The sequence below is a fragment of the Scyliorhinus torazame genome, chromosome 6 (genome assembly GCF_047496885.1).
Source record: "Scyliorhinus torazame isolate Kashiwa2021f chromosome 6, sScyTor2.1, whole genome shotgun sequence".
In the NCBI taxonomy this organism is placed as follows: Eukaryota; Metazoa; Chordata; class Chondrichthyes; order Carcharhiniformes; family Scyliorhinidae; genus Scyliorhinus; species Scyliorhinus torazame.
In genome coordinates, this window is record NC_092712.1 from 191141466 (window position 1) to 191159501 (window position 18036).

General features: G+C 46.9%; 1 protein-coding gene across 1 annotated transcript in view; it reads left to right on the top strand.

Annotated features, from left to right (window-relative positions):
* The window catches only part of itgb8 (integrin, beta 8), a 138408-nt gene that overhangs the window by 106003 nt on the left and 14369 nt on the right, over positions 1-18036 (top strand). The window contains exons 11-13 of the mRNA XM_072509202.1: positions 11484-11706; positions 15044-15141; positions 17563-17682. Of these exons, the coding sequence (XP_072365303.1) occupies positions 11484-11706; positions 15044-15141; positions 17563-17682 (441 nt within the window). The remainder of the gene's footprint in view (positions 1-11483; positions 11707-15043; positions 15142-17562; positions 17683-18036) is intronic.

Sequence of the window (18036 nt, forward strand, 5' to 3'; positions counted from 1 at the left end):
CAGTTGCGCTAATAAATAGGTCTTATCTTGAAGAGAACCTGGGAATACACTCTAAAATGTCACAGACCTCTTGAGAGGCCATAAGATGTGCAGCAAAATCAGCTGCCACTTTGAAATGAACTTTAGAGGGAAACTTTAGAGTGCCAGAGAACTGATAAGTTTAGATTCACCCCAAATTGTAACCTCCATTAATTCCCCAATTCTGCCAGAGCTCTTCCCCAGATTTGTGCCCTGTGTTAATAGCTCTTTTGGCTCAAATTCATTTGAAGGATAATCACCTCCTTTCCACAACCCCCCACCTCTCACCACACACACCCTCACCAAAAAAATAAACCTGAGCAATAATTCTGAAAATTACTATCAGCAGATATCTATTGTGGAGTGTTTTGTCTACAGTTAGGTATCAACACTTGTACTGTAATTTACTGATTATTACCTGTTATTTATTCATAGTTTTCTTGTAAGGTTTATGTAGTATACCTGACTACTCTCACCATGGTGGATATATGTGATAGATCAAGCATTTTCCTACAGTGCTGGCTCCAAAGTCCCATTGTTCATAGACTCAACTCGTGTACATAAGATACTTTCCCATAATTATATTCCTGGTGCCTGAGGTTGATTGGGTCTTCTGTTTTTAGCTGCTAGTTCCAAATTTAAGTCTTTAAGTGAATTGCTGATCCTCATAGTATCATAAATCGTATAAATAGCAGTAAATGATGTTGTTCATGGCATTCCAGAATGTTTATGGGAAATCCTGTTGCTTAATGCAACATAATATCTGTGCGAAAATCTTGCCCAATAGAAGTTAACAAGATAGTTTCACTGTACTGTTTTTGTGTGATTTTATAGGATATTTTGGCTTTGACTTGGTCTTTATCATACCTGCTCTGTCCATACAGTATAGTTTGTACCACATTTTAAACAGTCCCATAGCGCCACCAACTGAGTTAGGGTGGTAGTGAAGGAATTAGGTTCAATAAAAGGGCCACCAAAGCCCAGGAATAACCAGTGCCAGGATTTAATGTGAGAAGTGCTGTCCAATATTAGTCCTACGATTAGCACATTTAGCACCTTTAGTAATGCTGAGAATCAAGCAAGATGGTGCTTTCTTCATGTTTAGTGATGTGAAGGACAGTGGAAAGGGGCTTTAAATTATTGATATAAGAGTGACTGATTCCATTAGGCACAATGTCTTTTTCAGATGTTAGAAGAAGTTATACTTTAATTTCAGTGAAGATTATCACAGAGAATCTTTTTTTAAAAAAAACTTTACTCAACCGGATCCCAAAAGCTCTCAAGCTCTGCTCCCCAGTGTTGAAAAATCCAGATCATTGTGTCTTTCTATCTATTGCTTTGATCTTTATGTCGAGATAATATAACTGTTTATTGTTTCCTCTTGCTGCTTTCTCCACTATTGATGCAAATCTCTTGCACCTCCTTTGTTCATCTTTTCTGGTTGAAAAATCATGGATCACAGATCTACCATGCATTCAGAGTTGGAAGGGGAGGGGCATAGCACTTCAGGCTGATGAAATCAGTTTCTAATAGATGAGAAGGAACCTTTGCAGTTGCTATACCACTGAAGAAGCTACCTCAATAGAGATGCAGTCCTTGAGCACGTTATCATTAACAAGTTGCTCGCATGCAGATTTGCCAAATGCTGCAGGAGGTGCTGCTGTTCCACCTATTTGTATTCAGACCAATGTTACCTGTCACCACTGTCCTCAGTATTTTCAATACTGGCACCTTTCAGTTCCTCACACGTAATGGGTGTGATCTAAAGGCCCTGTCACACTGGGCGAGAATCCGCATGAGCGGGTTAGTTCGCGGGAGTGCCAGAAATTGGGAACCACGCTGATCGGTTTCCGATCTCACCGGCCCACTCCGGTTGTGAGATTCAGATTCAGCGTGGCGAGAAACCAATAATAGATTATAGAACAGTACAGCACAGAACAGGCCCTCTGGCCCTCGATGTTGTGCCGAGCTTTGTCCAAAACCAAAATCAAGCTATCCCACTCCCTGTCATTCTGGTGTGCTCCATGTGCCTATCCAATAACCGCTTGAAAGTTCCTAATGTGTCCGACTCCACCATCACAGCAGGCAGTCCATTCCACACCCTAACCACTCTCTGAGTAAAGAATCTACCTTGGACATCCCTCCTATGTCTCCCACCCCGAACCCTATAGTTATGCCCCCTTATAACAACTACATCCACCCAAGGAAATAGTAATAATAATCACCAATTAAGGCCAATCTCCGTCCCATTAACGGGAATGACCTCCGCTCTACCAGCCTCTCGTGATCTAACCAGCTCCCCAGTGAACGGTCACACGGGCGCTGTTTAGTACACCTATTTAAAAATGTGCAGTAAGCGCAATGGCTGCTGTGAGGACCAGAGGAAGTGAGTAGCCATCTTGGTAAATGGCCAGTCAGCTGGGAGCAATGGGGCTGCTATCCCAGTGCTCGGGGTGGGTGGGGGGGGGGGAGGTCAGGAGGGTCAGCCATCATCACATCATCAGTGGGAGTTCGCCCCTCAGTGTCCCAGCGCCCATTGGTGAAGCATGCCACCCATCCCCTCCCCCCACCCCCCGGATCATGTATATCCATAATGGGACAACTCCAGCTGCTGCCTGTCCATTCCACCGAACAGGATAGAGACCTATTTGTGGTAATGTGGTGAAGGTCACTTCAACCCCTGCTGACCGTGGCGGTTGCTGTTTGTACAGCTGAAGGCTATTGCTAATAGGGAATTGGCAATTCTAGTAATGTGAGCACTTCACAGCTTCCAAGTGGTTTCCCGTGGGTAGGTGTGCCAGGTTACATGCGCATGTTACTGCGTAAGCAGACTGTGAAGCCTGGGCACTGCCTGAACTCCAGAGGCGTCCACACCACGGAGGCATCAATCAACATTCAAACACCCAAGAGTTGGACCACAGCACCAGGGACATCCCCATGAGCAGAGAGTGTGGGTGTGTGTGTAGACGGGAGGGAACCAGAACTGGGTCCAGGTAAAGTTACCGGCGGATGTCTGGTGCCCAGGGGCCCCTTCTGTGACCGGGTGTGCATGTGCAGGGTGTGTTGGATGGCTCCCTGAGGGATGGCAGGAGATGTGAGGGTGGGGAGGCATGGGGGACCCGCAGGTCCTGGGATGGAAGGCATAATTGATTGGTGGTCTTTCACCCTCTCCAGTTGCTTACAGATATCACAATATGGATGACACCATGGCCCCACAGGATCTGCCATTTTGTTGCCGTTGGCAGTGCAGGCAGCCTGACACCGGAGAAGGCAGCGGAACAAATGTTAATGATGGCTCGGGACGGTGGCCCATGTGTAGGGGCCCAACCCACACCCTGAGGAGCCGGCCGCGCATAAGGCTAGGGAAACACCCACAGGGGGGAGGCGGGAGCCTGCCCACTACTTTCGCCCGGGCAGGGGGCCCCAGACGGGCCGGCACCATCGGCTGGAGATCCTGTGGGAGAATGGTCATGTGGTCAGTGGGAGGACACGATCATCATCGGGAAGCCAGTGACTTAGCGGCAATATTGCTGGACTAGTAATCCAGAGATCCGGAGTAATGCTCTGGGGACACCGGTTCGAATCCCAACATGGCAGATGGTGACATTTGAATTCAATTAAAATCTGGTTTAAAGTCTAAAAGGTGACCATGAAACCATTGTCGATTTTCGTAAAAACCCATCTGGTTCACTAATGTCAATTAGGGAAAGAAATCTGTTGTATCCACCTGGTCTGGCCTACATGTGACTCCAGTTCCACAGCAATGTGGTTGATTCTTGAGTGCCCTCAGGAATGGGAAATAAATGCTGGCTCCACTAGCGACGCCCACATCCCATGAATGATTGAAGAAAATGTTTTTTTTAAATCAACCAGGCATGAACAACACATGTGACATATCATGTGAGTTGGGGCTGGTGGATGCTCACCCCTGCGGTGCAGGCCAATCTCAACATCGGTGACCAATCTGTCCTCAGCCATCCTCGCAACCGTTCCTCATAGTGGGTGAGGACTCCGGTGTCTGGCACCCCACCGTTGACGAATGTGATATAAAATAGTTACTTTAGAGATATTAGTTAATGTAATGTAGAAATAAGCCACTTTGATTCTGGCAAGTAGAGACAAAGGATTTTAGACCGCATGGAAAAAGCAGGAAGAGGTGTGTCTATGAGAGTGATGCTGAATTGATAGGGGCTGGAGAAAGGGATTGGAAGTGAGCCAATCAGAATAGATCAAATAAGTCAGGAGGGACATAGGATGACCTATGGGCGTCGAGTATGTGAAACTTGATGCCATTTGAATGTATCAGTACGGAGCTCTTTGTCTGGGACATTCACTTAGTTCCCGGAGCTGCAGAGAGCAACATGTTATCTGTATCACTGTGGACTAGGTAGCTTGCAAGCTGAATAAAATAACTAATGTTATACCTGCAAATCCATCTCGACTTTTATTGAGGCCAGACTGACGGATAAAGAAATTTGGGATTCAACACCGTCACCTGGGCCCTCTCCCATCTGTTATGGATTAACTTCTCCGATGAGACACAGAGGGGGCATTGTTAGCCGCACGTGCAAGCTGCGCGGGCGTATGGTGGGGGACAGGTGTGGGCACCACTGCTGGGCATCGATGTGTGCTGGTGGGTGCCAGGGTGCACTGGGGCACGGGATTGGTATTGTACTGGGCTGGGGGAGGGAAGGTGCAATCGCAGGATTGTCGGGGGCGGGGGAGTAGCAGGTGGGACCGTTGTCATGGGGCCGATGCCAACCCACCCGTGTGGTCGGGTAGAGATCGTTTAACTTGTGGCATGGGTGGCGGTTCTCCTGGTAACACTCCACGAACTGACGGCCACTGCCTCCCAGGCAGCACTGGCTGTCCTGTGGCTGACCCTCCAAGTCCCTCAGCGAAACAGGGTCTCCCGTCTAGACTCCCATCGCGTCTATCAGTCTGGTATCCCCGAATCGCAGAGCTGGTCTGCGCAGTGGCATTGCTGCATGCAGTCGGGGTTTGCTCTGTGGGATCGGTTAAGAGCTGCCCCCCCCTCGTTAGCGGGGACCTCTGCTGAGTGCGTCCAGGCGAATCAGCTGGCGAGACAGTCTTTTCCGGCATGGAGCCCATGGGGCATTATTAAGTGACCTAATTAATGTTAGATACCGGTGATGGCCTCACCAGTTCGTCCATCGAGAAACATCCAGCTGTTCCTGCTCGCTACCACACTTAGAAACATTTCCGTTGGATCGCACCCAATATCGGTCTTTTAAGAATGGGATTAGGAGAATTTCTTTCTCTGAAGGTTGTTCGTCTGTGAAATTGCCTTCCCCAGAGAGCAGATGGAGGCTGGGTGATTAAATTTGCCCAAGACAGAGTTAGTCAGATCTTTGATAGACAAGGGGGTCAAGGGTTATGGAAGGCAGACAGGAAACTGAGACCGCATCAGATCAGTCATGTGTGGTGGAGCATGCTCAAGGGGCCAAATGGCCTACTCCTGCTCTTATGTCCCTATTATGTAATCTCCACAACATCAAGGAAGCTTCTGGCAACCAATTTGGTCACATAGCCACTTACATCAACAGGCTTCAGAGCTACAGCAACACACTCATTTTTATCACACGTCTGGCCTCCTCATGGTGCAGGTGCACCAATGCAGACATCCATGTCTCAGCTGCGATTCCATTTCCCCAGCGCACTGGTGGTCTACTACCATCAGTAGTAAATCATGCATGTTTGTGTCTGGTTCACTAGCAGTTCACATAACACCTTCATTTTGTGCTAGTTTTGCAAGCTGCTTCTTTCAAATTGAGATTATAAGATTGAAGGATGGCCCATGGGGAACTAGGATTTTACTGTGGATCATTGTTCGCCCGAAAAACTTCCATACTGAATGATGAATTCGTAAAACAATGTACATATTAGAGTTGCTGACCTCCATTGTTATCAATGGGTACAATTAAAATAACATTTATCTCAGATGGTCAGTGTGTGATGCTTAATAATACCAGTAACTTGGATTCAATTCTCATACCAGCTGAGTTGGTTTTTGTGGTCTGTCCCTCCCACTTGCCCCAGTGTGACATCATGGCATCATTGAGGTATAATTAACAACCCTCAGACAACGGGGACATGACATGAAGACAGAGAGACAGACAAGGATTTAATCATCAAAATGAGACTAAGTTGCACTATGAAGAGAATTTCCAGTTTTGACTCCCTCAACATACACGTTGCCAGTTATTCTTATAATGAATTTTTGTCAGGAAATAAGAACTGGGGCGTCATTCTCCAACCCCCCGCTGGGTCGGAGAATCACCGGGGGTTGCCGTGAATCCCGCCCCTGTCGGTTGCCGTAGTCTCCGGCACCGGAGATTCGGCGGGGGCGGGAATTGCGCCGCGCCGGTTGGCGGGCCCCCCCCCCCCCGCTCGATTCTCCGGCCCGGATGGGCCAAAGTCCCGCCGATAAATTGCCTGTCCCGCCGGCGTAAATTAAAGCACCTATTTACCGGCGGGACAAGGTGGCGCGGGCGGGCTCCGGGGTCCTGGGGGGGGGGCGTGGGGCGATCTGGCCCCGGGGGGTGCCCCCACGGTGGCATGGCCCGCGATCGGGGCCCACCAATCCGCGGACAGGCCTGTGCCGTGGGGGCACTCTTTCCCTTCCGCCTCCGCCACGGTCTCCACCATGGCGGACGCGGAAGAGACTCCCTCCACTGCGCATGCGCGGGAAACTTTCAGCGGCCGCTGACGCTCCCGCGCATGCGCCGCCCCGACATGTCATTACCGCGCCAGCTGGCGGGGCAACAAAGGCCGTTTCCGCCAGCTGGCGGGGCGGAAATTCCTCCGGCGTCGGCCTAGCCCCTCAATGTTGGGGCTCGGCCCCCAAAGCTGCGGAGCATTCCGCACCTTTGGGGCGGCGCGATGCCCGTCTGATTGGTGCCGTTTTGGGCGCCAGTCGGCGGACATCGCGCCATTTCGGGAGAATTTCGCCCCAGATCTATGCTGCTTCCAATTGATCTCCACTCTTCTTTTCAAAGAAAGTTCATATACTTTAAATTAGAATATTTTATCATACTCTGTGTAAGCATGCAAAAAGACTTAAATAATAACGTGAGTAATTCTGATATATTAGTGCTACCAAGGTAATTTTAATTGCTCAAAGCAAAATGGAGGAACAGCACCACATCTTCCGATTAGGCACTTCACAGCCTCTGGACTCAGCATTGAGTTCAACAACTTTAGACCATGAACTCTTTTTTGTCACAAAACCTTTTTTGTCACAACACAGCCCCACACCAACAGAATCATCTGTCTTTTGTTCTTATGTTTTGCTTTCACAGAGAGCTGGCCCTTCTTCTGCTATTAAAATGTTATACTATCGTCTATGCCACCATCAGCACCTTCATTAGTCCTTAACAATATCATTAACACTTCCTTTGTCTTGTGCCCAAAACATTCTTGCCCAATCCCTCCTAGCTCTCACCTATCCCTGGCCTTCTACTGTCTTGGAGCTTATTTCTCAAGGGAACTTTGAAATTGAAACAGGATAAGTACTTTGAATGCTTGATGACTTGCAGCTAGTTTCAGAGTCTGGTTCCCAGACTGGTTGACAACGTTTGGCTCTTGAAAGGCAAAAATGATGATGCCTTTTCAACTGTGGCTGTGTCTTCAGTGTTTGATTCTGCAGGTGACCCTGGTCTCTCTCAGATAAAATTCATTATCACAAGCTAGTTTTGATCACATGACCTATATTGGCACAATCCAACCAGAGTTGAATCGGAGATAGGCTGTGGGTGATTTTTCACATTTAACTTGTGGATAACTGATCTCATCAACTTTCTTTTGTTAAATTGCAAGCCTGGGGGCATAAGGTCCATTGCCTCTTTGTTTTCAATAAGCTTAGAACAATGGTCGGCTTGAATTCCACAGAGGGACGCTGTCTGCATATATTCATTCCAGGGTGAGATCCCCCACCCAGTGATTCCGTTAGAACTTTTCTGAAGCTTGATAGTCTGTGTTGAATGAGCAAAGGTCACCTGACCCTTTGACCGCCATCTTAACAGTACATCAGTGTCCATTTTAAACAAATAATAGTTCCATAAACTTCCATATGAGCACTGTCCGTGTGTGAATTTCTAAAAATGACATGCCTTTATTGGGCATGACACTGTTTGGAAATTTTCCTCTGAAGCACTGCCTTCTTTATGTATGAAGAGGCATTTATGCTGTGATCTGTGGATAGTCTCTGGGTTAAGTTAGGTTTTGTAATAATATGTGGTTGATAAAACCTTTGCTTATCTTTTGATAACTGATATGAATCAGTGACAAGAAACTCACTCAGCATCAGAACTTACTGGAAAACCACAGACTGTTATTTTCTTTTTGGCAGTGGACGAAGTTCACCACTGGTGTGGGGTGCCCGGGATATTTAAGGTCACGGCCTGTTTTTTCGTGACTGGACCATGCTTAGATTGCTGGAACTTTGCCTTTGTTGCCCCGTCCCACCACAGATATGTTCCGTGCACCCATTCATGCATAGAGCACGATGCTCTGTGAGTGGATCTTGCAGTGTATGTTGTGGTCATTCCTGGATATGGCAATGTACGCTCATTGCCATTATTGTTACAATCCCACTGTTGCAATGATTCAATTGCACATTTTACCCTGAAATGTCCATTGGGAGTTTTAATTGGTTGCATCACTTCCAACAAATATTAAGAACCAAGTCTGGAAAACATTTAATTTCATGTGTTTTTGCCAGTACCTCCCTTCACAGCTTTGAATAATGACAACATATGCCAATAAGTTAAATATGGGAAACAGGATTTGGGGTTTTAGCGTACAGATTCATCAGCAACAAAGGATACCAATAATTATTCCACTTACATGACATACTTTTTATACAACTCTGAAATATATGGAGAATTCCCCAGGCGGGTTTCTCCATTGTTGCTCTTTTTAGCCTTAGTTTTATTATTCTCTGATTATGTCACCTTTGCTCACGAGTCGGCAGGTATCTTTCTGATACCGCCACGTGGTTCAAGCTCGAGTTATGATTAATAAGTCAGCACACCACTTAGTAAGATTGAAATCAACGGTCATTTATTATATACAAGTAATGCTCACACAATAATCCTACTATCTATATAGAAACCTACCACTACTGGCCAATACTTAACTTTAGGAAGGGCCCACCAGGTCAGGGAAACGAATGGCTTATCGAATCGGATCTGGCCCGCGGGATTCAAAAAGGCTGATACAGGTCGATGGCTAGGAGTCTTTATCGGGTAACGATCGCTGGAGTCAAACTTACAGTTTCTGGTTGATGTTCTTGCGAAGGTCTCGAGCAGGAGAAGAAGGGAGAGAGAGCGCGATCTGAACTTGGCCCCTCACTTTATAGGGTCCCGGGGCTTCCCGCCTCTCGGGGCTGCCCTTGACCCTGAGTCCCAAGTGATTGGACTTGAATGCCGGGCCGACAGGTCTGGCCCGGCATTCAATTGCTAATATGTTGCAATTGTTCCCGGGGATAGCCGATTAAACTGCAGATGTCTGGGTTGATGTGCTGCTAATGGTCTTGAGTATCGCTCTGGGCTGACTTCCCCAGAGCCGAATACTCTATTCTGTCTGCAGCTGACCGTTTGTGTCCTGTTGGCTGCTTTTCCCATCAGCCTTTTCGGTTAGCCATTTTAAATCGGGTTTTGGCCAAATTAATAGGGAATCAGCCATTTTAGGTGGCTACACCATCCCGCCACACCGATTTCTGGTCCGGCACGTCGTCGGGATTCTCCATTTTTCCGGATGGTCAGTGGGGGGGGCTGGATTCTTTCCCCCCTGCCCCCTCCCCCACCGTCGCGCCACATTTCTATCTCACCCCGCTGGTGGGATGCTCAGTTGTAGCGTTCGGCAATGGGGCTTCCCATTGTGGGGCAGCCCAACACCATCGGGAACTCTCCGGACTGCCGGGAAAACGGAGCATCCCACCGGAGGACAATCCAGCCTGGGGTGTCCCATTGTGGGACATGCCATCGGGAAACCCCCGGGCTGCTGGCAAAATGGAGTATTCCAACAGGGGAGAATTTAGCCCTCTGTGTTTGATCTCAGTGATGTCGCGCTTCCTGAAGGCTGCCTTGGAGAACGCTTACCTGGAGATCAGAGGCTGAATGACACTTCAGCAGTCAAGGGCATTCAGCCTCTGAGTCCGGGTAAGGGTTCTCCAAGGCGGCCTTCAGGACGCGCGACAACGCAGAATTGCCGAGCATAAACTTATAGCCAAGTTCCGCACAAATGAGTGCGGCCTCAACCGGGACCTGGGATTCATGTCGCATTACATTCATCCCCACCATCTGCCTGGGCTTGCAAAATCCTACCAACTGTCCTGGCTTGACACAATTCACACCTCTTTAACCTGAGGTTACCCCTATCTCTGGATCTGTAAACACTTAATTAACTGCAAATGCTCGCATTCTAAGCATTGTCTTGCATCTTTGAATTTGTCTATATATATGTTTCTGGAACATACCTCTTCATTCACCTGAGGAAGGAGCAGTGCTCCGAAAGCTAGTGTTTGAAACAAACCTGTTGGACTTTAACCTGGTGTTGTCAGACTTCTTACTTTGATCTCATAACACAGAACCCAATAACATGAATATCCTGAACAGCTGGAACGACAGTGACAGTGCGAGAATTCTCTGTCTCAGGATAGCTGGCATCGCGCAAATGGGATATCTAGAAATTTTGAGGGAACAGAGCAGGCAGAAGAGGAAATGAACAAAGATTGACCTTTTCCATAAGAGTCGCTTTCTTTACAGGAGCTACCTGTTTTGTGACTGGCTTCGGCAAGAAAACCAATTAGAGTCTGATGGGCCCCACGTCTGCCTTCCTGAGAGTAAAGGATGCTTGCTTCTTGTACATTTGAGAGGGGGTGGGGGGGCTTGGATTTGGCTGGCTGGAATTCCCACCGAGAACCTCATCCTCCAGCCTTACCTTCAACAGAAATTATAATTTCATAGAAAAACCACAGGAACTTAAGCATGAACAACTTATTTATTTAGAGTCTTTATTTGGAGCAATAATATGTCCTGAGGTAATTCATATGTGCATTATAAATAACTATATAGTTGCCTGCCAGGAAAACATTTGATAATTTGGTAACATATCCACAGTGATGGTTTCAAATGAAGTAGCTGCATTTGTTAATGTTTCACATAAAAATATGATTTTACCATAATCCAATAAATAAAATTTCAAGTGCTTATATTTCACAAAATTTGTTTTCATGGTGTTTTCACACAGTCTCCTGGGAAATGTAACTATATCTGAAACCTGACACTGTCATTAAATCAGAGTGAATGTCTATGAGGTGACCTATGAATGAAGTTGATTCTGGTGAATTTGTGTGTTTTGACTACAGCCAACAAATTAAGATCTGGCATGCCTGTTTAATCAGTATTCTGGAACTTTAATGTGTCTCTTAATTGTTTCAGGCAATGGTGAATGTAAAGGAGGGGAATGCCAATGCTACGCCGGCTGGGAAGGTGAAAGCTGTAACTGTTCATCATCCCTCATGTCTTGCAGGACAGGGCAGGGTCAAATCTGCAGTGGAAGAGGGGCATGTATTTGTGGTAGATGTCATTGCACTGAATCCAGAGCATCTGGCCATTTGTGTGAGGTTTGCCCTACATGTGAAAATTCCTGTGAAAACAGCTGGTATGCTTGTGCAATTCATTCATAGACATCATTTATTTTTTTTCACATTTAACAGTTGCTAAAATGAATCAAAATGAATTGCTTGCTTGTCACATCAGCAGAGGTGGTCCAAACACAATCTGTCAGAGTGGACCATACATTTTGGATTGCTATACGATAAAACTATATCGCATTAACTTTTTCACCATCTAAGTATCGTAAAATCTTTCATCTTTTATCTCAAAAATATTTTAAAAGATGTGTTTTTAAAATGTTTATCTTTCACATCAGTGCCTATGTAATGAATGCCACCAAAAGGGGATTTTTAAAATTTGTTCATGGTATATAGGCGTTGCCAGCTTCGCCAGCATTTAGTGCCCATCTCTAATTGAACTTGAGAAGGTTTATGTAATGTTTCATATAACGTTTATATAATTGTGAGGATCCTCTGACATACCATTAGCTGTGTGCATGTCTGTTATTGCCAGGGGGGCAGTTTAGCTCGGTGGGCTAGGCAGCCGGTTTGTGATGCAGAGCAAGGCCAACATCGCAAGTTCAATTCCCGTACTGGCTGAGGTTATTCATGAAGGCCCTGCCTGCTCAACCTTGTCCCTTGCCTGAGGCGTGGTGATCCTCCAGTTAAATCACCACCAGTCAGCTCTTCCCCTCAAAGGGACAGGCAGTCTATGGGACCACGATCATCTGGGACCCTGGTGTCTTTACCTTTCCTCTGAACCTCTACTCCACTGCTGTAACTTCTACCACTCACAGCTCCCACTCACCACATTGTTATGTTCCCAGTTCTGCCAGCCTCAATCTCCCCCTCTCCTATCTGAGTTCAAACCCCAATGGCCCTTGATGCCACACTCCATAGTCCTTCTCGCCCACTGTCATCAGTCTATTTTCTTTCTTTCCTGCCCACTTGCAATATCAAGTGTTAGGTGTGTCGCTGTTGGCTCCTGTTTAACACCAGTAACACAGAAACTATTGTAATTAGCCCCCATCACAAAATCCTTATCACTACCATCCTCATTCCCAGCCACTCTCTCAAACTGATCCAAACCCTTTGCAACCTAGGACTCTGACTTCACCCTGTCTGAAATTCTGACCGAATGCCCTCTCTTTCACAAAGACATACTTCTTCTATCCCTATAGCATCGAATGCAGGTGAATTTGACTTCACCCAGCCCTGGCTGAAACCCTCATGCATGAGATGCAGGAAGAATGTGAAGAAGAACTTTTTTACACAGCAAGTGTTAATGACCTGAAACTCGCTTCTCACATGGGTGGTGGAAGTGAAAACAATTCATGATTTCAAAAGGAAATTAGATTGGCACTTGAAGGAAATAAACTTACAGGAGTATCAGACGGGGGAGCGGGACTGACTGGATTGCTCTGTGGGGATCTGACGTGGACTCAAAAGCCAAATGAGCTTCCGTGCCATAAATGACTCAGCGACATTTATATCACTCTCCTTTATGACTCTGTTTAAACCCAATTGTTTTACCAGGTTATTGGTCACCCCTCCTACTCTGTCCTTCTACTGTTTGGTGTTCATTTTTGATTATATCACTGGAAGTGCCTCGGGATGTTTTCTACTTTAAAGGCACTGTGTAAATTAAATTTGTTGTACATTGTGAACTTCCATGACTAAGACCAGGGGCGGGATTCTCCGTAATCGGCGCGATGTCCGCCGACCGGCGCCAAAAATGGCGCGAATCAGTCCGACATCGCGCTGCCCCAAAGGTGCGGAATTCTCCACATCTTGAGGGGCCGAGCCCTTACCTTGAGGGGCTAGGCCCGCGCCGGACTGATTCCCGCCCCGCCAGCTGGCGGGAGAGGCCTTTGGTGCCCAGCCAGCCGGCGCGGAAATGACTTTGCCGGGCGGCGCATGCGTGGGAGCGTCAGCGGACGTTCACGGCATCCCCGCGCATGCGCAGTGGAGGGGGTCTCTTCCGCCTCTGCCATAGTGGAGACCATGGCGTAGGCGGAAGGAAAAGAGTGCCCCCATGGCACAGGCCCGCCCGCGGATCGGTGGGCCCCGATCGCGGGCCAGGCCACCGTGGGGGCACTCCCCGGGGCCAGATCGCCCGCGCCCCCCCCCCAGGACCCCGGAGCCCGCCCACGCCGCCGTGTCCCACCGTCCCAAAGGTGGTTCAATCCACGCTGGCTGGCGTGGGTTGACAGCGGCGGGACTTTGGCCCATTGCGGACCGGAGAATCGCCGGGGGATTCCCGCCAATCGGCGCGATTCCCGCCCGCGCCGAATGTCCGGTGGCAGAGAATTCGCGACACGGCGGGGGTGGGATTCACGCTGGCCCCCGGCGATTCTCCAACCCGGTGGGGGGTCGGAGAATCGCGTCCAAGGTTAGTATAGTATATATCAGCAACACCATTGTCAACTTAGCACATTCAAACCATGATACAAATGTAGGCAAGAACATAGGCCAAAGGTTTCTGGCTCTTCCAGCTGGCGGAACCTTCCAGTCCCGTCAATGTAGACACCCTGGCAGCAGAGATGCGGGTCACACAAAAACCTGTTAACATCATTGGGACCGGAAGATCCCTCCACTGGCCAATGGCAGGTTGCATTTGCCACCAGGAAATACACCCCAGGGGAGGCAGGAAAGTCCTGCCCATAGGAACAGGAATAGACAGCCTCTGAAGCCTGTTCCGTCATTCAGCTAATGAATGAACTGTACTTCAATTTCTGTTATTTACCGTTGCTCCATATTCCTTCAAACAAATCTATAAAGCAAGGTTTTGAAAATTTCAATTGACCCACCATCCACAGGCTTTTTGGGGACACTTCCGGATTTCCACTACCTGAGATGAAAAAGTGCTTCCGGATTTCACTGCTAAATGGCATAGTCACAACTACCACTGAAAACTGCCAAATACAGCAGCCTCAATCTAAGCCAATTTCTGCAAGGGGCTGAAAAATTTATGTTCGGCCTCTCCTTTACATATGTAAGCAGCCTCTTCTGGCAGCTGCCCAGGACAACTGAAAAGTTACCTTTACCAATATGGCGGCAGTTGTAACAGAGATGCAGATTGAACATGAGATATTTCATCCTGAAACTGGTCCTTTTTGCCCATGATTTTCACTTGCAAATGAGGATCAAATGTGCAACCCAAACTTGTTTTAGTTTCTTAAAAGCATATTTTCTAATGGTTCCTTTTATAACCTCAATGTATTTAGTGATCTTGATATTTGTCTCAAATAATGGTCAAAGATCTTAAACTAACAAAAAATGTACAAATGTTCACAAATTTGGTATGAATATCTAAATGCACTGAAGTGAAATATGTATATTACTTTAACATTACTAAAGATTTATCTGACTTTTCATTTATAGGAAGTGTGTGCAGTGTCATGTGTTAAACTACTGGGCAGTGTCTCCTGCTAATTGTACCATTTCATGTTCTCAAATGGTGCTAGTGGACCATCTTTCAGGTATCTATTTCTCTTTGGATTCTGCTATTTCATTTTCTGTGCTGTGTATTTCACACTGATTGGCAGGGTGGAGTTCTTTACTAACTGAATGAAGGTTGTCAGAATAGAGAAAACCTCCAAAATCTGTTCTACGAGTACATTACAGCCCTTGAGATCTCTGCTTCAATCTAATCATATCCCCTACTCTCAATCCTGGCTGTTAGGGGTTTTCCCACGTAAATTTTGACTCCAGATTCAGATTTGGCTTTTGCTGTAATACCACTCTTCTCTGACACTGTAAAGGAGCAATTGGCTCACAATGCTTGAATGATATCACCATGGAGCAGTCGTTCAAGCAGTTCAGCATAACTGTGCACACACTGAATAAACAGGATGTTCATTCAATTAGCTTTGCCATATCATTCATTATTGGAAAAAAGCTTGTACAAAATCTCCTGATCAGATAGCCAATGCATTGTTTAGAATCTGTAGAACATTGAACAAAAGACAGAAGTCACCTTTGGAAGTATTGAGAAACAAGCGATATTGGATTCTGCTGTCCATTCCGTCACAAACTCTGTCCGATTGTCTTTCCATTTTATTTTCCTTTCATCTCATTGAATTCAGTCAGCTGGGATGTAAATTGGCTGCCTGATCCAACATTTTCCCGGTTTACCGCATGATTGATATTGAAGCTTCTGGCACATGTCTAAATATCTTATTTGCATTGGAAAAAAATAACTTAAATAATCTTCAAATTACTCCTAAAAACTGTGGGCGGGATTATCCCCTTTGGGAGTCTCCGCACCTTTGGGGCCAAACCCTCACCTTGAGGGGCTAGGCCCGCGCCGGAGTGGTTTCCGCTCCGCCGGCTGGCGGGAAAGGCCTTTGGCGCCACGCCAGCCGGGGCCGAAAGGTCTTCGCCGGGCGACGCATGCGCGGGAGCGTCAGCGGCTGCTGACGTCATCCCCGTGCATGCGCAGGGGAGGGGGTCTCTTCCGCCTCTGCCATAGTGAAGACCATGGCGAAGGCGGAAGAAAAAGAGTGCCCCCACGGAACAGGCCCGCCAGCGGATCAGTGGGCCCCGATCACGAGCCAGGCCACCGTAGGGGCACCCCCCGGGGCCAGATCGCCCCGCACCCCCCCCCCAGGACCCCGGAGCCTGCCTGCGCCGCCTTGTCCCGCCGTTCAAAAGGTGGTTTAATCCACGCTGACGGGACAGGCATTCCAGCAGCGGGACTTCGGCCCATCGCAGGCCGGAGAATCGGCGGGGTTGGGCCCGCCGACCGGAGCGGTGCGATTCCCGCCCCTGCCGAATCTCTGGTGGCGGAGACTTCGGGACACGGCGGGGGCGGGATTCACGCCAGCCCCCGGCGATTCTCCAACCCGGCGATCCCACCCGATGTAACTATTTAACTGAAACGCCTGGATGTTTTCCTTTTAAAATGGACAAAATGCCTGACTATTTTGGATGATTATTGGTCAGTTATTGAAGCTCCCAGAATTTTGAGCTTTTTTGTTCCATTTGGGAAAAGATACACCGTTCCAACACTGAACTCTGTAAAGTGAAAGTAGAGAAATGTGCAGAATTATTTTTAGAATTCTTATAATAAAGCAGAGCTCAATAATTTTTTAAAATAGGATTGTCACAACGGGTGAATTAGATTGTTAAATAAGGGTTTTTTTGGTTTTAGGTCAAAAACGCTAACTGGCTCAAATTCCTAGATGATTATCTTTAGATATTTTGATTGACTCTGAATTTCCTTGACTTTTTGCTTTAACTATAGCTGAAGAGTGGCAATGCAGCATCTAGATCCCAAGGAAATTGCTGAATAACTGATTTATACTGGTTTGATATTGAAACTTCTGTATCTGCAAATGTCCTCAATTATTTCTCAGCGTATGAGTTACATATGCCAAAATCCTTCTGTTCATTTTCATAGCCCACCCCACTCAAAAGAACAGCTTATGCATTTTTTGGATTTACACAGATAATGTGCTTGTTTAGATGTAATGTGAGATATGATGTAATATGAAATTTGACATTTTTTATGACTTTCGTACTGATACCTGCACTATACATAGACAAAGCATTATCGGTTCAGTGCTGCCCCTCCCCAAGCTGCTCTGAAGGGCTCAGCAACTTGAACGGCCAAAGACTGCAACTATACGCTACTATCCCAATTGACAGGGATGTATTTGGGCTTGTTTTGCCTTGGTTTTTCAAAATTTCCAGCATAGGCAAATAAGCTGCTTGGGAATTTGAGCGCAAGTTCATTTTGACAATAAACCTAAATGTCAGTGTAATTTATGTGTAAATGCGATCCAGGAAAGAGCTACATGATTTGTCTTTAACTAAAACTAGGGGGATTTCTTCTAAGGTGGGGTAGTATTGAAACATTTGTTTTGTTAACCATGTCATTCATTTATGTTTTGTATCAGAATCAGAGGAAGAGAAAGCCCAATCCTGCATCTTTCAAGCACAAAATAAATGCTTATATAAATTCAAGATGATAGCAACGGAGACTGAAAAAGAATACCTTTATATATTGAGAAACCCAGGTAAATGTTCTATGTAACTACACAAAAACAAAGTAATCATATAGAATTTACAGGGCAGAAGGAGGCCATTCGGCCCATCGAGTCTGCACCAGCTCTTGGAAAGAGCACCCCACTCAAGCCCACACCTCCACCATATCCCCATTACCCAGTAACCCCACCCAACACTAAGGGCAATTTTGGACACTAAGGGCAATTTAGCATGGCCAATCCACCTAACCAGCACATCTTTGGACTGTGGAAGGAAACCGGAGCACCTGGAGGAAACCCACGCACACACGGGGAGAACGTGCAGACTCCGCACAGACAGTGAACCAAGCCGAGAATTGAACCTGGGACCTGGAGGTGTGAAGCAAT